We start from the raw sequence: 24895 nt of genomic DNA on the forward strand, positions 1-24895 counted from the left end.
AGGAACTTTTAGGAATCAAGCTTACAGAAATGAAAAGTATATAAGTGTAAGCATGTTAGTGCAGCATTGTCTGCACAGACAAAAAATGAGAAACAAGCTAGATGTTTGTCTGTGAGCAGGGTGAGTTGAGTGACTTGTTATATATCTGTAGTATGGAATATTATGCATCTATTAAAAAGGATAGTTTAAATATATAGTTATTGGCCCTGGCTGATTAGCTTAATAGGTTAGAACATTGTCCCAAAACACTAAAGTTGTGAGTTCAATCCCCAGTCAGGGCACATAATGGGAAGTGATCAATGAATGTACAATTAAGTGGAACAACAAATGAATGCTTTTCTCTCCCTTCCTCTCTCTCCCTCTCTCCCTCTTCCCCCTCCCTCTTCCCCCTTCCCCCTCCCTCTTCCCCTCTCCCACTTCCCGCTCCCTCTTCCTATGTCTCTCTAAAATCAATAAATTAAATATATATGTATTTTTTAACCTGAAAAAATATTCATGATATATGAAGAGAAAAATGTTTCATAATAATAGAGGTGGATGGGCACCTTAAATATAAATATACATGTGTCTGTATGTGCTGTATGTCCATACAGAAGGTGTTGAATGGATGCACACACAACTTTTAGCATTGGTCACCTCAGCTAGCAGAGTGGAGGATAGAGAAGGGAAGCTACTAGCTTTTTCTTTGACTTTCTTTTTGATTTGGTATATGTACAGTGGTACCTTGAGATACAAATAGACCAACATACGATTTTTTTTTAAGATATGAGATGCAACTGGGTCCATATTTTTGTTCGAGATCCCAGCGAAATTCCGAGATACGAGTCGTGATTCTGGAAGCTGCCACTAGTTGGCACGTTGGCGCACGGGTCCAGTATCGGCAGTTTGATATACAAGTTGACTGACTTACGAGCTTGGTTACAGAACAAATTAAATTCGTATCTCAAGGTACCACTGTATTATGAAAAAGCAATAGATAGATAGATAGATAGACTGCCTACAATAATTCTTTTCCTTTGAAAATAAAAAAGGTAGTGTGAACTCATGTTGGGCACTATGAAAGGACCAAAAGGGAGTAACTCACGGAGTGGAATTGTTGTTTCATGTGATGAGGGGACTTTTAGTTGACTTGCTATGTGCATCTTCCATTTTATTTTCCTCATTTTATTTTAGTAAAATTTAGTTTTGTGTTGTCAAAATTTTTGATCATTGTTTACTTGATTTCTATGAAAAAGTATGCTTGATTTTTTTCCATACTAAAGACGGTCCTGGCTATCTAAATCATTCCTCTCTTTTTGATGTATTAATTGTTCAACTTTTTTTAGCTTGAAGATGATATTATTGCCAAACAGAATTACTTTAACACTATAAAAAATTTTGCCCTTCAACTTTCTTCTGAGGAATGGATGATACTAGAGTTCTCCCAGCTGGGCTTCATTGGTAAGAAATGTGTTGGATTTATCTAGTTTTCAGAAATAAGTGGGACTCTTGGGATGTACTAATTTTTTTTTTTAAATTTTAAAGTGGTCTTTATTTTCTGCAAATGGATTGTTTTTGAGGAAATTTAGCTTAGGTAAATAATGAAAGGCAACCCAAAATAGCATTTGGAGATTTCTAAGATTATAGTACTTGCTCTAGAGTTCTGCAGGGCAGTCACACTGACTCTGCATGTAGAGCCAGCCATGGTCTTGGTGAGCATGTCTGAGTTCTTCTCTGAGACCTCTTTTATACCCTACTGCTTTTGCAAGATTGGTTTGTCTGTTCTAATTTTATTTAGAAAATTAAATTTAACAAGGTGACATTGATCAATCTATAAGAGTACATAGGTTTCAGGTAAACATTTCTATAGCATTTGAACTGTTGATTATGTTGTGTACCCATCACCCAAAGTCACATCATTTTTTGTCACCATATGTTTGTTCCTCTTTACTCCCTTCCCCCACCTCCTCCCCCACATTCTCCTCCTTCTGTTAACTACTTCACTTTTATCTATGTCCATGAGTCTCAGTTACCTATGTGTGAAATAGTACAGTTCTTGGCTTCTTCTGATTTACTTATTTAATTCACTATAATGTTCTCAAAGTCCATCCATATTGTTGTAAATGTCACTGTCATCATTTCTCATGGCTGAGTTATTCCATTGTATATATGCACCACATCTTCTTTATCCAGTCCTCTGTGGAGGAACACTTTGGTTGTTTCCATGTCTTGGCCACTGTAAATAATGCTACGGTGAACATTGGGGTTCATGTGTCTTTATGTACTACTGTTTTTGAGCTTTTTTGGGGGTAGATACCCAGTAGAGGAATTGCTGGGTCGTATGCAGTGGTGGGATTCAGCCAGTTTGCACCGGTTTGGCAGAACTGATAACTAATTTTTTGTTTTGTTGAGTTCGGCGAACCAGTTGGCACTTGTAATCAGGGTTCTCTCTAAGGTGGGCGACAGGGCCGCCGCCTGATGTAGAAATCACAAATTTACATTCCTTACTCTTTTTTTTAACGTTCATCTGTGCAACAGTGTATTCTAAGCACCCATAGTAATGTTCATTCCATCTATAGGTGAAAAAATCGCAAATGAGGACACCAATCAAGAAGCAATATGGAAATATCTTAAATAACAGTTTTATTGTTTTTTGTCAGGTATTTAATATATTTTCATTAAATTTTTATAACAATCTAGTTTTGTGTACCTCTTTTATTTTTATTTAAGTATTAAATGCATGAAATAATAAACTACCTTTCAGTGTATTGTTTTTTTATACTTAAAACAGTCATTAGGGCAGAGAACCGGTTGTTAAATTATTTGAATCCCACCACAGGGCATATGGTAGTTCCATTCTTAATCATAATACATAGTTGTGCTAATTTAATTCCCACCAACAGTGAATGAGGGTTCCTTTTTCTCCACAGCATCTCCAACACTTGTTATTACCTGTCTTGTTGATAATAGCTAATCTAAAAGGTGTGAGGTGGTATCTCATTGTAATTTTGATTTGCATTTCTCTAACAGCTAGTGAAGATGAGCATTTTTCATATATCTGTTGGACATTTGTACGTCCTCTTGGGAGATGTGTTCATTCAGGTCCTCTCCCCCTTTTCTAATTGGATTGTTCACTTGTTTGTTGCTGAGCTTTGTGTTTGTTTGTTTGTTTTTAAAGAATGCCAAACTAACAGTTTTCTAATTGAATTCCTGGTATTTAATAGAGCACATGAAGTTTCTGTTCAGGGATTTTGTATTCATTTGTTTCTTTTATTGACTAGTCAGGGTACTCATTTTAAAAGTTTTTTTCACAAAGCTTTCTAAATTACCCAACTAAAGAGACTAGGTTGAAAGTTGAAGAATTGAAGGAAATATATAGGTTTTAAAAAACACGGAGAGGATAACATTTCACTTTCTGTAGTACTTAAAATATGAGCCTGGGGCCTTTGATCTTGATGATCATTTATCTCAAACTTAATTTGAGTCAAAAAAATCTTTACTCATGAAGGTTTAAGTGAAGACAGAATTAGGAGTCATTTTTTTTTTACATTTATTATTAAATTTTTTTAACCTAAATCTCTTTAAATTCCTTTTTTATGGAAATAATCTTAAAACATGAAAGAAAAATCTCTGACTTCCTTCTTGAATCCTGTAAGCCAGTAGTTGCATGATAGATTTTGTAATAGAGAAAATCAGAAATTAACTACTTCCATTTATACCCAGATGACAGCTTAGTGTTTAGCTAAAGACAGGTTTGTTGTTTTTAATAAGACAAGTGGGGACATTATTCATAAGGATTTATTTATATAGTTGAAAGCAAAGCTTTAGTATATGTGTTGTTAAGGTTTCACTTAAACTATATTGATGCTTGGTTTATTATAGCTATTGACTGGAATATCTTTTCAGGGAAAATGTTTCAAGCGCCAGACCTCACTCTAATTGTGGAATTCATATTTATGTTCTATAAGGAGAAGCCCATTGATTGGCTCTTGGACCATATTCTCTGGGTGAAAGTCTGCAACCCTGAAAAAGATGCAGTAAGTTAATTTCTTATGAGGGTAGAAGAAGCTTGTTTTCAATACTTCGTGAAAGTGACTGTTAGGGAGCGAGATTTTGTACATTCACAGTGAAATAGGTTCATGTTTGAAGTGCTTGCCTTCTTTCTTTGCCCTTCCCCTTCCCTCCTCCTTCCTTCTCTCTCCCTCTCCTTCCACTTGAGTAGTTGAATTTGTGTGAATAATATGCACTACTTCACTTCTAATTAGGAATGATGCTAACCTCTTGTTTAAATTTGATAAGCCAGTCAATGTAGAAAGGTTGATTATTGAAATATATTAAGCCTTACAATTCAGACCTCTTATTCATAATACGTGTTATGATGGAATTTTTTTGTGTGTGAATAACATACGTGATGAGACGGTGCATCCCTCAGAAACCAGGCATTTTAACATCTGGTAAATTATTGAAGGTCTTTCAAAGTGAAAATGTTTTACAAATGTCTTTTTCAGTTAGTTCTTAGCCTCAAACTTGTAAAAAGTCATTGAAAATGAAGAGTTTATAAAAGCATGACCAGTCAGTCATGGCTATCTTGAAGCACCAAACTAACACCCATTGAGAACCCTGCTGGCATCATAGGTGTCTCACACGATGATCAAATTGGAGGACAGGTTGTAATCTGGAGTCTGAGCCAGGAGGCACTTTGAGTTGAAATGTAGGTGTTGTGTCCTTTAACTGTGCTGAGATGGATTTCTGTGTCAGACTTTTAATTATTTGTTGATAATCAAGTTATTGCCTCACATTTTCAAATTGCTTTTATGGAACAAAATGTGCCTTTTATTTGCAAATTTTTCAATATATTATCTTTTTGTGTATTTTGTCTATTTGAACCAAACCTCTAGCTTATAGTTTGTCCATTTTTATATTAAAAATCAAGTTTATATTGATATATCTACAGAAAGGTTGAAATCAAATTCATAACTCTTTCTTTTGTTGTGCTTATTTTAAATTTCTGCATCATGTCTGTTTACCAAGTGTATAGGTAGTAATTCTATTAATGCCTTAATGAGGACCGTAAAAATATGTGATCTGTAATTATGAGATCAAGTTGGATATTTTTTAATATTTCTGTAAAGGACTTCTCATTTTTCAAATAAGGACACTCTTTCACTGTTTAATGTAACTCTAACAATTTTTTCTCTAATATTTAGAAACATTGTGATAGACAGAAAGCAAATCTGCGAATCCGCTTCAGACCTTCCCTCTTTCAACATGTTGGTCTGCATTCTTCACTAACAGGAAAAATTCAAAAACTTACGGTTGGTCATTTCATTTGATTTTTCTCATGAACATACAATTTGTTATTTAGTGCATTATCATTGCTCTTTTCCTTAAGTATAAATAAGCTATAAGTTGTTTTAATTGCATATATGTCTCTCATCCTAGGATAAAGATTATATGAAACCATTACTTCTTAAAATTCATGTAAACCCACCTGCAGAAGTATCTACTTCTTTGAAGGTCTACCAAGGACATACACTGGAGAAAACTTATATGGGGGAGGATTTCTTCTGGGCTATAACCCCACTAGCTGGAGACTACATCTTGTTTAAATTTGATAAGCCAGTCAACGTAGAAAGGTTGGTGATTATTGAAATATATTTGGTCTTACAGTTCAAACCTGTTTTATAGTGTGACCTTTATATACTGGAATTTTTTGTGTGTAACAGGTGAGCAGACAGTGAGTCCCAAATTTGGGTTATTAAATACATTTTTACAACTCTTATAATAAAATAGGTGTGTAGTTTTCAGATATGATAGCAGCATTTAGCATGTTTCATAAATTTTATTGGTATTTCTGAACATATACTTAGTAATTTTAAATACTTTAGAACTAAATGTGCCACAGAATCTCAAATTTGTTTTCACAGCCTAATCCTCAAATACCCCTAAGATTTGAGTCGGATGTTTTGCTTCTCAGCAAATTGGTTGAAATGACAAGTTTAATAGATGGTGTCTATTTCTAGTCAATGGTTTTTCAAATGCCAGATTACTTTTAATATATCATGGAGGAATTCACAGCCTTTTATGTCCATCATACAAGGTTTAGGAGTCTTTCTCATTTGTTTTTTGTTTGTTTGTTTGTTTGTTTATTTTAGTGAGAGAGAGAGACAGACGCAGACAGAAAAGGAGAAAGATGAGAAGCATCATCTCATAGTTGCATCACTTTAATTGTTCATTGATTGCTTCTCATACATGCCTTGACTGGGGGCCTCTGAGCCAGTGACCCCTGCTCAAGCCAGCGACCTTGGGTTTCAAGCCAGCAAACATGGAATCATGTCTGTAATCCCATGCTCAAGCCGGCAACTCTGCACTCAAGCTGATGAGGCCACACTCAAACCAGCAGCCTTGGGGTTTCGAACCTGGGACCTCAGTGTCCCGGGTAGGCACTCTATCCACTGCACCACTACCAGTCAGGCTCTCCCCGTTTTTTATTTAGCAGTCATTAGTCCTTCAAACTTTGCTCAGTTTGGGCTGGTTCCCAAACTGTCAGTAGCATGCTAACATGTGATCCCCAGAAAAGAACACAATTCTTTAGCCTCTGGTTTATTATGTGTTCTCGTGAGAGGCTATTTCGTTTTTAGAATCGGATGAAAGTCATTTGGAATAATTCTATTTAAGGTGAACAAAAACAATGCATAGCTTTAATGTAATGTTATTAATTTTCTTTTGTTACTTTAAACTGATTCTAAAGAGGAATTGAAGTGTAAAAATGTTTTAAGCAATGAGAATACTGACCTGTGGTGGCACAGTGGATAAAGCGTCGACCTGGAAATGCTGAGGTTGCCAGTTCGAAACCCTGGGCTTGCCTAGACAAGGCACATATGGGAGTTGATGCTTCCAGCTTCTCCCCCGTCTCTCCTCTCTCTCTCTCTCTCTCTCTCTCTGTCTCTCTCTCTCCTTTCTAAAATGAATAAATAAAATAAAAAAAAAAATTAAAAAAAAAAAAGCAATGAGAATATCACTGGAAAATCATAAAAATACTTTTAAGCAGTATTTTGCTCTCATATGAGTAATATTTATTGTTAATGTTCATTTTTATACTATATAGTGATAACCTGTACTTTGAGGTATTGTTTACCACATTTAAAGAGTCATCACAGAATTAGAAACACCAGTTTTCTTTCATCTTGATAAACAAGAATAGCCTCAAGCCACTCCACTCAAGCTATGTCTATTGGTTTATTTTTAGCAAATGAAGATAATTCCATTGAAGAATCTTCCTATAAACTGATATAGTGGAGATCAAATTTCTTAGCAACAAATACATTTACATAAGCCTCTGTAAAATAATATTGCATGCCCCTCCTGAGGGTGCTTGTCTAGTAGAAATTCATGTGTGAATTTTCTGTCTCAGGACAGAATAAGGGAATCGCTTTGATGTTCACAATAACTTTTATGCTAAGAAGAGTGAAAACAAAAGTTGTATTTACCAATACAAACATGACATGTTAAGAAAAATGTTTTCTGACTGTAAAGCATGATATTTGTTCAATATACGAAAATCTAAAAGTACAAAGAAGAAGGATAAATATCACTCCCCCCCCCCCCCCCCCCCCCCCCCCCGTTACCAAATCACATTTTTGTCCATGTCTCTGAGTCTCATTTTTATGTCCCATCTATGTATGGAATCATATAGTTCTTAGTTTTTTCTGATTTACTTATTTCACTCAGTATAATGTTATCAAGGTCCATCCATGTTGTTGTAAATGATCCGATGTCATCATTTCTTATGGCTGAGTAGTATTCCATAGTATGTATGTACCAAAGCTTTTTAATCCACTCGTCCACTGAGGGACACTTGGGCTGTTTCCAGATCTTCACTATTGTGAACAATGGAGATGTTTTCTCTGAACATATGTATCCTGATTTATCAGTCACTGCATTAAAATTAATAATTAAAAAAATATTCCATTATAAAAAAAAGACAGAATATTTAAAAACAATAAAATTGCTTCATTCAAAAAAAAAAAAAAAAAAGGATAAATATCACAACCCGAATGACACCATTGTGACTATATTGGCACTTCTTTTTCTTGGTGGTTCTGTATATTTTCTACTTTGAGATCATGGTGTGTATATAAGTTTATATCTTATATTTTCCATTGTGCTCTGTCTTATACTATTCATAAACATTTTATTGGCTATGCAGTGTCCCATTGCATGGCTCTCCCATCATTTATTTCTAATATTAAGCTTCTTAGGTGGTGGTGAGTTTTTCTAGAGAATTGCATAGTGAACACATCTGAATCTATCTTTATAAACTCCAGATTATATTCATGAGCTCTTTAAAAAAAAGTGGCTTTCCCACCCATATTTTTACATCCACAGGTGAGATATCGAATGGCCCAATGAAGCAACATTCCAAGGCAAAGATGTCTTAAAAAGTGTGTCAGTGAAAATGCTGCAAGTAGTTTTTGTTGTAGCTTAGAAGTTTCTTATTGTATGGTACACTGACCTATGTAACATTTGAAAATCAAGTCATGATTGAAAATCAATTGTAGGTGATTCCTGCCCACAAATAGCATACTATGTCAGAACCATGTTTTGTTTTTTTTCATTTTATTTAGAAAATCAAATTTAACAGGGTGACATTGATCCATAAGAGTATATAGGTTTCAGGTAAACAGTACTATAGCATTTGAATGGTTGATATGTTGTATACCTATCACCCAAAGTCAAATCATTTTCCGTCACCTTATATTTGTCCCTCTTTACACCTTTCCCTCTACCCCCTCCCCCATATCCTCCTCCCTCTGGTAACCACTTCACTTTTATCTACGTCCATGAGTCTCAGTTTTATATACTACCTATGTGTAAAATCATACAGTTCTTAGCCTTCTCTGATTTACGTTTTTCACTCAGTATAATGTTCTCAAGGTCCATCTATATTGTTGTAAATGGCACTATGTCATCATTTCTTATGGCTGAGTAGTATTCCATTGTATATATTTACCACTTCTTCTTTATCCAATTCTCTATCAAGGGACGTTTTGGTTGTTTCCATGTTTTGGCCATATTATAATGATTACTTGCTGTGTATCTTTTTTTTTTAAGCGAGAGGAGGGGAGATAGAGAGAGAGACTTCTGCATGTGCCCCAACTGGGATCCACCCAGCATCCCTGGTCTGGGGCCAACACTTGGGCCAGTTGAGCCACTGGCTGCGGAAAGGGAAGAGGGAGAGAAGTGGGGAAGAGAAGCAGATGGTCGCTTTACATGTGTGTCCTGCTGAGGATTGAACCTGGGACATCCACCTGCAGGGCTCTCTATCCACTGAGCAAACCAGCCAGGGCCACTTGCTGTGTATTTTTTTTTTTAATTTATGATTTTAATTTGTGTTTACATAGATTCAAGTGTCCTACTGAATATATCTCCTCCCACCCCCTTATTCACCTTAGGCCCCCCCTCTGCCCCCTCCCCCCAGTGTTTTCCTCCCTTCCCTCCAGGATTTGCTGTCCTGCTCTCTATAATGCTGTGTTATGTGTATCTAATTTCACTAATCTCTTTCCCTCTCTGATCCCATCATCTCTTCCACTTTCCCTCTGACCACTTTCCCTCTGGTCCCTTTGATCCCTCCTCTGCCTCTGTTCCGTTGCTCAGTTCACATTGTTCATTGAATTCCTCAAATGAGTGAGGTCATATGGTATTTTTCTTTTTCTGCCTGGCTTATTTCAGTTAGCATGATAGTCTCCAAGTCCATCCATGTTGTCGTGAAAGTAAAGATTTCCTTCTTTCTCTTGGCTGTGTAGTATTCCACTGTGTATATGTACCACAGCTTTTTAATCCACTCATCCACTGATGGACACTTGGGCTGTTTCCAGATCTTGCCTATTGTAAACAATGCTGCCATAAACATGGGGGTGCATTTCTTCTTTTGAATCAGTGATTTGGTATTCATATGATATATTCCTAAAAGTGGAATAGCTGGGTCAAAGGACAGTTTCATTTTTAATTTTTTGAGGAATATTCATAGTGTTTTCCACAGTGGCTGCACCAGTTTGCATTCCCACCAGCAGTGCAGGAGGGTTTCCTTTTCTCCACACCCTCTCTAGCACTTATTATTGGTGAATATATTCTCCCATTGTGGGCGTTGTCTTTTTATTTTGTTAATGGTGTCTTTTGCTGTGCAAAAGCTTTTTAGGTTCATATAGTCCCATTTGTTCATCCTGTCCTTTATTTTACTTGCCTGTGGAGATAAATCAGCAAAAATATTGCTATGAGAGATATCAGAGAGTTTACTGTCTATGTTTTCTTCCAAGATGTTTATGGTTTCACGACTTACATTTAAGTCTTTTATCCATTTTGAGTTTACTTTTGTGAATGGTGTAAGTTGGTGATCCAGTTTCATTTTTTTTGCAAGTACCTGTCCAATTTTCCCAAAACCATTTGTTATAGAGACTCTTTACTTCATTGTATGCTCTTACCTCTTTTATCAAATATCAGTTGTCCATAAAAGTGTGGGTTTATTTCTGGGTTCTCTGTTCTGTTCCATTGATCTATATGCCTGTTCTTATGCCAGTACCAAGCTGTTTTGAGTACGATGGCCTTGTAGTATAACTTCACATCCGGAAGTGTGATACCTCCCACTTTATTCTTCTTTATCAAGATTGCTGAGGCTATTCGTGTTCTTTTTTGGTTCCATATAAATTTTTGGAATATTTGTTCTATATCTTTGAAGTATGTCTTTGGTATTTTAATAGGAACTGCATTGAATTGATAGATTGCTTTGGGTAATATAGACATTTTAATGGTGTTTATTCTTCCTATCCATGAACACAGTATATGCTTCCACTTGTTTGTATCTTCCTTGATTTCCTTTAACAATGTTTTATAATTTTCCAAGTACAAGTCTTTAACCTCTTTGGTTAAATTTACTCCTAGGTACTTTATTTTTTTGTTGCAATAGTGAAGGGGATTGTTTCCTTAATTTCTCTTTCAGACAGTTCATTGTTGGTGTATAAAAATACCACTGATTTCTGAATATTGATTTTATATCCTTCCACTTTGCTGAATTCATTTATCAGGTCCAGTAGTTTTTTTGACTGAGACTTTAGGATTTTCTATGTACAGTATCATATCATTAGCAAATAATGATGGTTTTACTTCTTCTTTAATTTGGATGCCTTTTATTCCTTCTTCTTGTCTGATTACTATGGCTAGGACTTCCAGAACTATGTTGAATAAGAGTGGTGAAAGGGGGGCACCATTGCCTTGTCCCTGATCTTAAGGGGATTGCTTTTCATTTTTGCCCATTCATTATGATGTTGGCTGTGGGTCTGTCATAGATGGCCTTTATCATGTTGAGGTATGATTCCTGTACTCTCATTTTGCTGAGAGTTTTGATCATGAATGGGTGCTGGATTTTATCAAATACTTTTTCTGTATCTATTGATACTATCATGTGATTTTTATCCTTTCTTTTGTTTATGTGTTGAATCACATTGATTGATTTGCAGATATTGTACCAGTCTTGTCTCCCTAGAATAAATCCCACTTGATCATGATGTATGATTTTTTTCATGTATTCCTGGATCTGGTTTGCTAATATTTTTTTGAGAATTTTAGCATCTAAGTTCATCAGGAATATTGGTCTATAGTTTTTTTTCTTTGTAGTGTCTGCCTGGTTTTGGAAACATTATTATGCTTGCCTCATGAAAGGAGTTTGGAAGTCTTCCCTCCTCTTTAATTTTTTTTTTTTTTTTTTTTTTGGTATTTTTCTGAAGTTGGAAACAGGGAGGCAGTCAGACTCCCACATGAGTCCAACCGGGATCCACCTGGCATGCTCACCAGGGGGCAATGCTCCGCCCATCTGGGGCACCACTCTGTTGCAACCAGAGCCATTCTATTGCCTGAGGCAGAGGCCATGGAGCCATCCTCAGCGCCTGGGCCAACCCTGCTCCAGTGGAGCCTTGGCTGCGGGAGGGTAAGAGAGAGACAGAGAGGAAGGAGAGGGGGAGGCATGGAGAAGCAGATGGGCACCTCTCCTGTGTGCCCTGGCCGGGAACCGAACCCAGGACTCCTACACGCCAGGCCGACGCTCTACCACTGAGCCAACCAGCCAGGGCTCCTCTTTAATTTTTTGAAATAGCTTGAGAAGGATAGGAGTTAGCTCTTCTTTGAATATTTGGTAAAATTCGCCAGTGAAGCCAACTGGTCCAGGACTTGTGTTTGTTGGGAGTTTTTTGATAACTGTTTCAATCTCATTTGATGAAATCAGTCTGTTTAGGTTTTCTGATTCTTCGATATTGATTTTTGAAAGATATGTTTTGGGGAATTTGTCCATTTCGCCTAGGTTATCTAATTTTATGGCATATAGTTCTTCATAGTATTTTCTTACAATCCTTTGTATTTCTGCTGTGTCGGTTGTTACTTCTTTCTCATTTCTAATTTTATTTATTTGAGTCCTTTTTTTTTTTTTTTTTTTTTTTTTTTTGTGAGTCTGGTTAAAGGTTCATCAATTTTGTTTACCTTTTCAGAGAACCAGCTTTTGGTTTCATTGATCCTCTGTATTGTTTTTTTAGCCTCTATGTCATTTATTTTTGCTCTGGTCTTTATTATTTCCTTCCTTCTACTTCCACTGGGTTTTACTTGCTGTTCTTTTTCTATTTTTTTTAGATGCAGGGTTAAATTATTTATTTGAGCTTTTTCTAGCTTCTTAAGGTATGCCTGTAATGCTATGAACTTCCCTCTCAGTACTGCTTTTGCTGTGTTCCATAAATTTTGAGTTGTTGTATGTTCATTTTCATTTGTTTCAAGGAAATTTTTTATTTCTTCCTTGATCTCATTGTAAACCCATTTGTTATTTAATAACATGCTATTTAGTTTCCAAGTGTTTGAGTGTTTTTCAGTTTTTCTATTGTAGTTGATTTCTAGTTTCATGCCGTTATGATTTGAGAAGATGCTTGATATGATTTCAGTCTTCTTAAATTTATAGGGACTTATTTTGTGTCCTAACATGTGGTCTATTCTAGAGAATATACCATGAGCACTTGAAAAGAATGTACTGTATTTTCTGCTGCTTTAGGGTGAAAGGTTCTGAAGATATCTATTAAATCTAGTTGATAGTGTGTCCTTTAAGTCTGCTGTTTCTTTGTTAATTTTCTTTCTTGAGGCTCTATCCAGTGATGTTAGTGAGGTATTAAATCTCCTACTATTATATATTGCTGTTGATCTCGTCCTTTATGGCCATCAGAATCTGCGTTATATATTTAGATGCTTCTATATTGGTGCATATATATTTATAATGGTTATATCTTCCTGTTGGATTGCTCCCTTTATCACTATTGTAGTGACCTTCTTTATCCCTTACTATAGCCTTTATTTTAAAGTCTATTTTGTCAGATATAAATATTGCTACCCCAGCTTTTTTTAAATTTCCATTTCCATGTAATATTTTTTTTCCATCCCTTTACTTTCAGTCTATGTGAATCTTTTGTTTTGAGGTGTGTCTCTTGTAGACAGCATATGTATGGGTCCTGTTTTCTTATCCATGCAGCTACCCTATGTCTTTTTTTTTTATTATTGATTTTTTAGAGAGAGAGGAGTGAGAGAGAGAGACAGAGAGAGTGAAGGGGGAGGAGCAGGAAGCATCAACTCCCATATGTACCTTGACCAGGCAAGCCCAAGGTTTCGAACCGGCGACCTCAGTGTTCCAGGTCGACGCTTTATCCCACTGCGCCACCACAGGTCAGGCCCCTATGTCTTCTGATTGGAGCATTTCATCCATTTATATTTAAGGTTATTATTGATATGTAGTTGTTTATTGCCATTTTTTTAACATTATTATTTTTTTGTTTATTCATTTTAGATAGGAGGGAGGGAGGGAGGGAGAGAGAGAGAGAGAGAGGAGGGAGGAGCAGGAAGCATCAACTCCCATATATGCCTTGACCACACAAGTGCAGGGTTTTGAACTGGCGACCTCAGTGTTCCCAGGTCGACGCTTTATCCACTCTGCCACCAGAGGTCAGGCTTATTGCCATTTTTTATTCTTTAAATCTATATTCCTCTTTTACTAGATTCCCCCCCCCCCCGCTTTGTTCTGTTTATAGCAGGCCCCTTAACATTTCTTGTAGCATTGGTTTGGTTGTAATGAATTCCTTGAGTTGTTTTTTTTGTTTGTTTTTTTGTTTTGGTTTTTGTTTTGTTTTTTTTTGTCTGGGAAGCTTTTTATTTCTCCTTCAATTTTAAATGATAGCCTTGCTGGATAGAGAAGTCTTGGTTATAGGCTCTTGTTTTGCATTATTTTGAACATTTCTTGCCATTCCCTTCTGGTCTTTAATGTTTCTGTTGAGAAGTTAGATGTCATCCTTATGGGGCCTCCTCTGTAGGTAATAGACTGCTTCTCTCTTACAGCTTTTAGTATTCTTTATCTCTTAATTTTTGTATTTTAATTATGATGTGTCTTGGTGTTGGCCTTTTTTGGGTTCATCCTTAGTGGAACTCTCTGTGTTGTTTGAACTTGTGTGACTTTTTTCTTCATCAATTTAGAGAAGTTTTCAGCTATGATTTCTTAAATCAGATTCTCTATCCCTTGTTCTTTCTCTTCTTTTTCAGAAACCCCTATGATGTGGATGTTATTTCTCTTCATGTTGTCACAGAGCTCTCTTAGAGTTTCCTCAGACTTTTTGAGCCTCTTCTTTTTGCAGCTCTGCTTCCCTGCTTTCGTTTATCTTGTCCTCTGACTTGCCTATTCGATCCTCAGCTTCATCCATCCTGCTTTTAATTCCTTCCAGTGTGATCTTCATTTCTGATATTGTATTTGTCATTTCTGATTCTTTTTTATTATTTTAATTTTTTTTACTTACTATCTCTTTATTTTTGTGCTCATCATGTCCATCCATTGTTGCTCTAAGATCTTTGAGCATTCTAACAATCATTATTTTAAACTCTACATCTGGTAATTTGGTTATTTCTGACTCATTCAAATCTTTTTCTGGGGAATTCTCCTGACTCATTTGGGTTGCATTTCTCTGCCTTCTCATTTTGTCTGTGTATAAGAAGGGTGTGGCCACAGGAGTCCGATGGGTGTGGCCTGTTTCCTAGGTGTGGTCTGTCTGTAGGCCTGCTACCCTCTCTGACACCACCTAGGGTGTTCGGGCACGGGCATTGCTGGCTCTGGCCCGCTAAAGCGGTCACTGCGGTTTTAGCCTCACCTCTGTGGGTGGGACTGTGTTTGCATGCGGGGTCTGCAAGTCTTGGCTGGCCGGGTGGCCAGCCCCGGCTTCCAACCCCGTGTGCAAGACTGCGCTCGTGCCAGGGCTACAGCCATGGCCAGCCCCAGGCTTCCCCCCTGCTGATGGGACCACTCTTCCGCATCCTGCTGCCACCCATCCTCCAGCAAGCACTCAACAGTGTGTGTGAGGGGGATGCAGCTCAGATCTTAACATTCAATACTGTATCCCTGGTGGCTCCCTCCTTCTAAGCAACTCTGCCCTGAGTGCAGCAGGAGAGCTTCTGTTTAGCTGGTGACCTGTTTCCCTTTGCTGGTATTGGCTGGTTCTAGGAAAAATATTCACTTTAGATTTGGGGAGTGACTCAGCCCAGGGGTTAGGGTGGCTGTCCCTCAAAGTGTTTCTCCCTGTGCCTCCTAGATTACACACTCTTCCTGCTACTCCGGTCCTCTCCTCTCTCTCCATCCCCCAGAGTCCCAGGTGAGGGGTTGTGAAAAAGGTTTTCTGTGCGGTCCCTTTAAGAAGAATCCTGCATCTGAGAAATCTCTTTTCTCACAAACAGTATCCTGGTTTGTTTCGCAGCTAAATACTGTCCATACGCCTCTTCTAGGCTCTGGGGCTGTAGGCTGGGGCTTGTTCCTGGGGCCCAGGACCCTCCCCTCTCCACTAAACTCTCTTCCTGCTGTGCAAGTCCCTCCAGGCTGCCATTTGCTCCCAGGAGCTGGGCCGCATTCTCCGTGTTTCTGTTTTTCCTACCAGTCTCAGTGTGGCTTCTTCAGTGTTCCTTGGTTAAAGAGTCCTCTTAGTTTAGTCCAAAGTTGGTTTTTCCAGATGATGGTTCTTAAAATTAAGTTGTAATCTACTTTGGTTCTGGGAGCTAGAAGTTGGTATGTCTGCCTACTCCATCCCCCTACTCTATCACCATCTTCTGCCTGCTGTGTATTTTTAATATACAAGATACCTTTTGTCAGTTATCACAAACTTCTTGATACAGTCATATGAGGGTGTGACTGGCTACATTGTATAGTTGAAGCTCAGGCTCGGAAAGCTAACTCAGCTTGCTAAGGTAAAAGTTCTAGTGAACAAGACACCTAGGACTTGACTGAAGGTCCTCCTGACTACTCAGCATAAACTTTTAACCACTGAATTTAACTAAACTTAAGTTTTAGGTGTAGATTTAGACATACTTTGTATGCCCTATCTGGTTTTCACTCTCCTCCACACACTAACAGTAGTTTTCAGAGTACATGTATCAAAATATAAGGATGTTATACTCCTTCCCAGAGAGTATTTTAGATTTACCACCGTATATCATGCAATCAGTTACTATTCAAATATTTGTTAACACTGAAAAATGGAATTATTCAGGTTTTTGAAACTGGTTAATTTATTTTTCTCATACTAAAATTACTTATATTGGCTGAAACTAGTCTTTGACCTTGCCACAACTTGTGGCTGTCCTAGTGAAAATTTTCTGATACAAGACACGATATTATAATGCAGTTTTGATTATTTCTGTCAAGTGGTTTATATATTTAAAGCAGTATAAACAGCAACATAAAACTGGCATCACTTTTTAACGTGTTAAGTACATTAGTATGTCAGCAGCAAGCACGCCCCTTCTGGCAGAAGGAATTAACATATCACTAAGGGTTGAGCCCTTCAGTTTTTAGGCTCTCCACAACTCTCAGAGGTGATGCACAGTTACTCAAGTTCTAGCGTCAACATATGCCAAAAGCTTCCTCTGAGGAATGGCCCTCTTCTTGAATCTTTGTGAAGTCTAGTCTGACTTGTATCTTTATGTTTATGTTTGTATTTTCAGTTATTTGTTCCACAGTGGCAACCAAGAACATCCAGGAGATATTCTGCTAAACACATCTGTGGAAGTTTTGCCTTTTAAGGTATGACTTTAATTCTTAATTTTCCTTAAGAACTAATTCCAGTAAAGTTGGTTTGAGGCCATTTTTGTTTATGAGGTGAAAGAAAATTCTCATTATTGAGGGACCTTAGTGGAGAGTAATAATTTCTTTTGAAATGTGGAACACTTAATATATTTACCCATTTGGTATTCATAGAGTGAGCCTTCATTTTGTTTCCCATTGGAAAATACTTGCAAGTTTGTACTGGGAAATAAATGAATCATTCTTTTACTTCAGTGTTTACCTGCTGTTTTGTATTTTGAGTCCCAAATACCATGTGGTTTTAATAGCTATTGATTAATACACAAAATTTTTGCATTGGTTTCTAAGGAATGCTTAGATTTAACACTACTTCTTGTGTATGCTTTTAAAAGAAAAGTCTGCCTGACCAGGCGGTAGCGCAGTGGATAGAGCATCGGACTGGGATGCTGAGGACCCAGGTTCAAGACCCCAAGGTCGCCAGCTTGAGCATGGGCTTATCTGGTTTGAGCAAGACTCACCAGCTTGGACCCAAGGTCATCGGCTTGAGCAAGGGGTTACTCGGTCTGCTGTAGCCCCACGGTCAAGGCACATATGAGAAAGCAATCAATGAACAGCTAAGCCAGCTAAGGTGTTGCAACGAGAAACTAATGATTGGTGCTTCTATCTCCATTCCTGTCTGTCTGTCCCTGTCTATCCCTCTCTCTGACTCTCTCTGTCTGTAAAAAAAATAAATAAAGTCTTCTACTAAATTGATTTGAATTTAAAATTATTTAAAATTTATATTTACTAATCACCAGTATATTATATACAGATTCAGATGATGGTTAAAAGAAAACACTTTTATCGATAAACCTTCTAAGACTAAAATGATATTTTTAAGTCTTTCAAGACTAAAATGATATTTTCTATTTTTAGAGATGGCTGTGCCACCTCGTTTCTTGGCTTTTTGGCAAAGATCAAGTGTAGACAGAGCTGTGCCACAAACGCCACGTTTATGTACTGTTCATATATGAAACTTCATGTGAAGAGATACAATATCCCCTAATTTTTTTGAGCAGTATATTTTAAGATATATTAATAACTTTGTTTTAAACAAATTATTTATAAAATTAATGTTTTTGTTCTATTTCAGAGTGAAGGTTTGGAAATAAGCAAAGAAACCAAAGACAAAAGATTAGAAGATGGTTATTTCAGAATAGGTAATACCTACTTTAAACTTGTGAAAAAAATGTTTTTTATTTTTTGAACTTACTCTTCAAGTAATTTTGAACAACTTTAAATGCTCACCATCTTTAGTATGATAGCTACCAGTGCGCTCCAAGTTTTATTTATTTTTGCATTTTATTATCTTGACCCAATTAGGATTGCAGATTAAAGGTTCATTTACTGGTTCCTCTCTCTCTCCACCTGCCATTTCACTGCTGATGCTCCCTCAGTGATGGCTAAACTGCCTTCAGCCGCCTTCAGCAGTGTCCCTGCATGACCTTTGTGCATCTTTTATCTCAGCAACATCCACATGCCAGACCCGGGCCTCTTCCTGTCCTGTCTTGGGCTTTAGAGCTGTACTGATACCCACTGAGGTAGCCCCTGCTCTGAGCATCTGTAATATGGGCAGTTCTTTATTGGGCACCACACTTTTTCTGGTCACTATTCATCTGGTTGTCTGAGCCTAACCTTGGGAGACCCTGAATACCACCTCCTTTTACTGCTCATGAGGAAAACATATCTAGTCTCTGTGCTTTTGTCTGAGCCGGAGGATTGTATCTATCTGTGTCCTTTTGTTGGCTTTGCACAGAACCACTGCCATTTCCTCTTAAAATGTTGATATTATAATTATGTTAACCTGGGTAAAACCCAGGTTAAATCTGACCTGGGTAAATCTGACTTTCCGTGGTCAGATTCCATAGTTCCTACCTGCTTTTCAAAACTTCCCTTGCCCGTCTTCTTCCTCCAGTCCATGCTCTTCTGTGCAGCTATGTCTCTGGCTGTTTTTCTTTTCTTTATTTTTGCCTGAAATGATTGGTTGATATTCCTCCTCTACTGAACACTCTCATCCTTCATTAACCAGTTGAGTCGCCCCCGTGTTCTGTGTAGCTGGGCTGTGTGCTCACTATGGAAAAGGGAAGGTTCTCTCTCATGTCAGGCCTGTCACTCGACAGTTATCAACTCAGTGAATAACTATGTATTTTCTCTTACTTAAAACAAGTTAAAGCTTTTCTTAGTGTTGCACAAAGGAGAATGTTGGTAAATTAATATTGTGGTATACAGGACAGATGCAGCCTTGTAACTTTCTCTAGAGCAGTTTTACATTTGGTGAATGTCAGTCAGTTTTTTCTCAAACCTTGTACACTAACCCTGACTAATTTCTATGTGGTTTGGGTGTATAGATGAGTTTATTTTCATATTTGGGTTATATCTTAGCCCACCTCTAGAAAAATACATAAAATTACAGCATGTCTAAGACATTTATTAACCCTATTACCTGTCAGTTACTTAATTTTTGAGAGTATGTGTTCTAGATTATGAAAGTAGCATAGGAAATAGATATATCTATATCAAGTATCTGCAGTCATCTGAAGATAAAGACCATCTCACATATTTAGAACCAGATGGAAACTTACGAATTGTCAAACCTAGGTAGGACCTTATGTCACAAAAGCATGCATCAGAAGCATAGAGCAATGATTGCTTTGGACTGAACATAAATTCTCCCTTAAGAAGTTGCTTCAGTGCATCAGTATGGGAGGGCTTTACACACCTCCTTAGTAAAACAATCACAACTGGTGAAACTAATTTTTACAAAATACAGCAAATGGAGAAACATTCATAAAAATCTGAATCTCAGTAATAAGATCAAGAGTCTTAGGCATTTGAGCCCTCACCCGCTCCATTTCCCACTGCCTATGTCAGTGGGATGGAAGCTGTCATCTGTGCAGGTGCAGATGAGGACACCGGATCCCCTCTCTCTCGGCAGCTCCCAGGCCAGGGCTGGGGGATCTCACCAGGAAGGGCAGGTGCCAGCATCTGTCCTCCTCCCCAAATAGATATAGCAAACACCCTGTTCCAGACAACAACTAAGAAATCTGAGGCCCCTTCCTTTACCAAGCCTCCATGCATAGGGCAGAAGCTCTCTCTCAGCACAGCAGGGCAAGAGGACTTGGCCCCAATCACCCTCATCCCCAGTCCCTTGCCTCAGCACAGAGAGAGGTAAGCCAAGAAGTGAGGAGCTGCTGCTACAACCCGGTCAGTGCTCTGCTCACAAAACAGGTGTCACTCAGGGCAGTAGGCTGTGTCCCTGCCAAAGACTCTGAACAGTGGTTTCCTCCAGCAGAGAGGCAGGCTGTATGAGCAGAGGGCTCTGGAGCCTTCCCAAAGTGGGCTGACATATTTGAGACAGAGCTTGGTGAAGTTCAAGCCTAAGAGCACTGTGGACTGCAGTTGAGATTTTGGTGGTAAGCAATTAAGAGAAGACTGGAACTACATTCCAGCTAACCTGTAGCCTGTCCAGAAGTTTGACAGAACCAGGGAAAGACTATTAAGAGTCTTCCATGGGAGGAAGCCACAAAGACTGTCCCACAAAGGCACTGGGATTGAACTGGATGAGACTATGCAACAATTTATGCCTGCAGGCATGTCAGAAACAATAGTCATCTGGCAGGTAGTAGAGAACTGATGGTTGAAGGGGGTAGGTTAGCTGGGTGTGGCATGATAGCTAAGGGCAGTCTTGTGAAAGAAATACTAGACTAATTAGTAAGGTAAAGTAGCAGAAGAGCCTTTCACAGAGAAATTCTGGAAGAAGAGATTTCACAGAGACACTGGAAGGAGAAATGGACCGTGGTCACGGTGGCTGAAGGAGGTTCAGAATGGACATGACCTTGGCAGTTCAGTCCCCTGCAATGGCAGGGTTTGAGGATTCCAGTCACTCTTTAGTAATTTCATCATTCATTTCGTAGTTTTTCTAATTAAATGACCTCATCAGGTGACAGTAGCAGATATCTGATTAGTTAACATGTTTTAAGCTCCCTGGTGTTTTTCAGCCCTGAATCCTGGGCTCTCAGTCAGTAATATATTTTTGACTCCCTATCCCCGTACAGCCCCAAGTAAGGACAGACTTTTATGAAATAAATTTAATAACTTTTGAATAAAAACATTATTTTGGAAGTACATAAGTTTGTATTATTTCTTGTCTGGTATAATTTTTAATTTGATTATATCTTACTAGGAATTTAGTCAATATATTGTGAGACTCTAGAATAGACTGTATAATATAACACCACAGGGGTCAGTAAACTATATAGCTCAGGGGTCACATCTGGCCCATTGCCTCTTTTTGAATGGACCGTGAGCTAAGAAGAATGTTTTAGAAATTTTTTCATTGTTTATTTTCATTTTTTAAAAAGGTTAAAAAAAGAAAAAGACTGTCATTGCCATGTAAAATATATAAAAGTTTAGATTTCAGCATCATAAATAAAGTTGTGTTGGAACACAGCCACATTCAGTTGCACTTGTCATGTGTTTTCTGTGTGCCTTTTGTGGCAGCAGCAGAGGGGAGTGAGGTAGGGAGCAAGATCGTGCTCACGTGGCTTCCAGTCCTTGCTGGTGTGCTACAGATAGCAACAATGCATACATTGTTTTGCATTCCACACACATCACTGTAGTGTAGGGGTCCGGAACCTTTTGGCTGAGAGAGCCATGAACACCACGTATTTTAAAATGTGAGAGCCATACAACAACCCATGTACATTATGCATTATCCAATAAAAATTTGGTATTGTCCCGGAGGACAGCTGTGATTGGCTCCAGCCACCTGCAACCATGAACTTGAGTGGTAGGAATTGAATGGATTGTAATACATGAGAATGTTTTATATTTTTAATGTTACTATTTTTTTTTATTAAAGATTTGTCTGCGAGCCAGATGCAGCCATCAAAAGAGCCACATCTGGCTCACGAGCCATAGGTTCCCAACCCCTGCTGTAGTGTGACTGTAAAAAGAGAAATTACCAGTGCGTACCTACCATGTCAAAACAGAAGTAGACCTTGAGTGCTTTTGAAAACAGTGGGATGTGGGTGATTTTGCAAAGCTCAGTGTCAGATCATTGTAGTGATTATGTAGCAACGCAGTAGCTGAGCTAAAGAAGACGTCATCAGCCTGACCAGGCGGTGGCGCAGTGGATAGAGCATCGGACTGGGATGCCGAGGACCCAGGTTTGAGACCCCGAGGTTGCCAGCTTGAGCGCGGGCTTATCTGGTTTGAGCAAAAGCTCACCAGCTTGGACCCAAGGTCACTGGCTCGAGCAAGGGGTCACTCGGTCTGCTGAAGGCCTGCAGTCAAGGCACATATGAGAAAGCAATCAATGAACAACTAAGATGTCGCAACGAAAAACCAATGATTGATGCTTCTCATCTCTCCGTTGCTGTCTGTCTGTCCCTGTCTATCCCTCTCTCTCTCTGTCTCTGTAAAAAAAAAAAAAAAAAAGACGTCATCATACTTAGCACTCATGACAATATCCCCACTCACAGGGAAGCAGTGATCAGAAAGGTGAGAAAATTTAAAATGGAATATTTTTTCATAGTAGACTTTCTTCACAAAAATAAAAATTTCAAATGAGATTGTACCCAAAGTGAGTTTCCAAGTGACTTATGTGTTAGCCAGGTAAGTAAAACCATTTACCAACTGTGACTTAATTAATCACACTTAATTGCACCAAAGATATGTGTGCAGAGAAAAAAACAAACTTTAAACTGTTAGTCTTTTAGCAACAATTGCTTGAAGCATTGAGAACTTTGGGAACAATATCAGCAGTCAAAAAGCAAAGCAAACTATTTGAAAAGTTTTCCTGGCTCTTGATAAGTTGACAGATGTTGCTAGTATTGCCCAGTTATTTGGAATCAATGCCATGTTTAAAATGACTGAGGAATTGGTTTCTGCAAATAATCTCTAGAGTAAGTATAGACAAGAATGTTTTCAAAAAAGTTGACAAAAGACAAATTTAGTACACCTCAAGTGGAATCTGCTAAGATGTATTAAACTGAATGTTGGTAAAAATATGTGTATGTGGAGAAGGCTTAGCTGGATAAATTTATAGTTAATGCAAATGTATGGTATTAAAGCCTGTGATTATTCATCAGCAGGTACTTTACTGAAAATGTTTGAATCTGTCATTATTTTATTGAACTAGTAGTATCTAGGGTGAACTTTATTCATGCTCATGGACTTCACCATTAGCAGTTCTGTGAATTTTTGTCAAAAATAGGAACTGAGTATCCTGACTACTACACAGCAGTTCTGGGCAGTGATTTTTTTTCTTTCTTATTTTTATGAGAGACAGCAGCCAGGAATAGACAGGAAGGGAGAGGGGTGAGAAGCATCAACTTGTAGTTGTGGCACTTTAATTGCTTATTGCTTGTTTTCTCCTATGTGCCTTGACCAAGGGGTTCCAGCTGAGCTACTGACCCCTATGCTCAAGCCAGTGACCTTGGTCTCAAGCCAGCGACCTTGGGGTCATATCTATGATCCCACGCTGAAGCCGGCAACCCAGCGCTTAAGCCAGCTGAGCCCATGCTCAAGCCAGTAACCTTGGAGTTTTCAACCTGGGTCCTCTGTGTCCCAGCCCGACACTTACTCACTACAGCACCACCTGCAGGCCTGTACACCTGTATTAGAGGGGAAAATTGTACTCAGTTGTTATATTTTAAATTTTGTCAATAAAAATTTTGTGGAAACCTGTGTGTGTGTGTGTTTGCCTACATAGTATCCTCAATTTTCCTTTTGGCTGTCAAAGCCCAAATATTTATGATCTGCCCTTTACAGAAAGAGTTTTCTGATTCCTGGTTTAGACAGAGGTGGGTCAGAACAAACCACTTTTTGTCACGTTTGTAACAGCATTTTTGGTTTTGTTTTAAAAAGAATATTATTCCTCACAATAAGAAAAATTGGATACAGAGCACACTAGCTTTCGTAGAAATTCTTGATCTTTACCCTTATGGGAGAACTTTTTTAGCTTCTCATTTATAATGGAGTTTTATATTTTAATTGCCTAGAGGAGGAATCACTTCTTAATACCTTCGTGATGTTACCTTGGCAAGAATACATGTAGACTGAGGCCAACCATTGCATGTATAATTAAAGTATTGAAATTTGTTACTATTGACTTAACCTTTAAAGTGGTTAAATGAGTGATGGTAGAGTATATTTTGGTAAGGTTTGAGTAAGCCACATTTTGCTAAAAACCTGTATAACATAACAGTTAATGCAAGAACAAATATATTTTTATTTTGTTTTTAATTTATAATAAGAAAAAATATAGCTCTGCCTTTTCAAATGGATTGCTTCTAATGTTTTAAAGTATGCATTACTTCATGAAAAAATTTAAAGTTGAATAAAAGTAGGAAGAAGGAAAAAAATTCACCCATGCCCTCCCTACCTAAAGACCCCCACTAGAAATATTTTGTTGTTTACTTTTCCTTGCTTTACCTCAGTGATATTTGATGAGTGCTTGGTCCAAGTCTACCCAACTAGTGTTGATTTTTATTTTGAAGGAAAATTTGAGAATGGTGTTGCAGAAGGAATAGTGGATCCCAGCCTAAACCCCATTGCAGCCTTTCGACTTTCAGTGATTCAGAATTCTGCTGTTTGGGCCATTCTTAATGAGGTAAGGCAATACAGCTTAGAGTTCATATCTTTTTGGTTTTGTTTTGTTTTTTTTACATTTTGATTTCATATTTAAGGCCTTTTTGAAAATGAAAATTAATTGCTTCATTGTACTCTTCATAATTTTGTATTTCA

At 37.9% G+C, this 24895-nt stretch overlaps 1 protein-coding gene across 3 annotated transcripts in view; it reads left to right on the plus strand.

Annotated features, from left to right (window-relative positions):
- Window positions 1-24895, plus strand: part of MGAT4A (alpha-1,3-mannosyl-glycoprotein 4-beta-N-acetylglucosaminyltransferase A) — a 160665-nt gene that overhangs the window by 116673 nt on the left and 19097 nt on the right. For all 3 annotated transcript variants that reach the window (XM_066377623.1, XM_066377621.1, XM_066377622.1), the window contains exons 9-15: window positions 1326-1440; window positions 3886-4016; window positions 5187-5294; window positions 5422-5615; window positions 17029-17107; window positions 18240-18306; window positions 24649-24761. In XM_066377623.1, coding sequence (XP_066233720.1) covers window positions 1326-1440; window positions 3886-4016; window positions 5187-5294; window positions 5422-5615; window positions 17029-17107; window positions 18240-18306; window positions 24649-24761 — 807 coding nt within the window. The remainder of the gene's footprint in view (window positions 1-1325; window positions 1441-3885; window positions 4017-5186; window positions 5295-5421; window positions 5616-17028; window positions 17108-18239; window positions 18307-24648; window positions 24762-24895) is intronic.

The sequence above is a fragment of the Saccopteryx leptura genome, chromosome 3 (assembly GCF_036850995.1).
Source record: "Saccopteryx leptura isolate mSacLep1 chromosome 3, mSacLep1_pri_phased_curated, whole genome shotgun sequence".
NCBI classification, from domain to species: domain Eukaryota; kingdom Metazoa; phylum Chordata; class Mammalia; order Chiroptera; family Emballonuridae; genus Saccopteryx; species Saccopteryx leptura.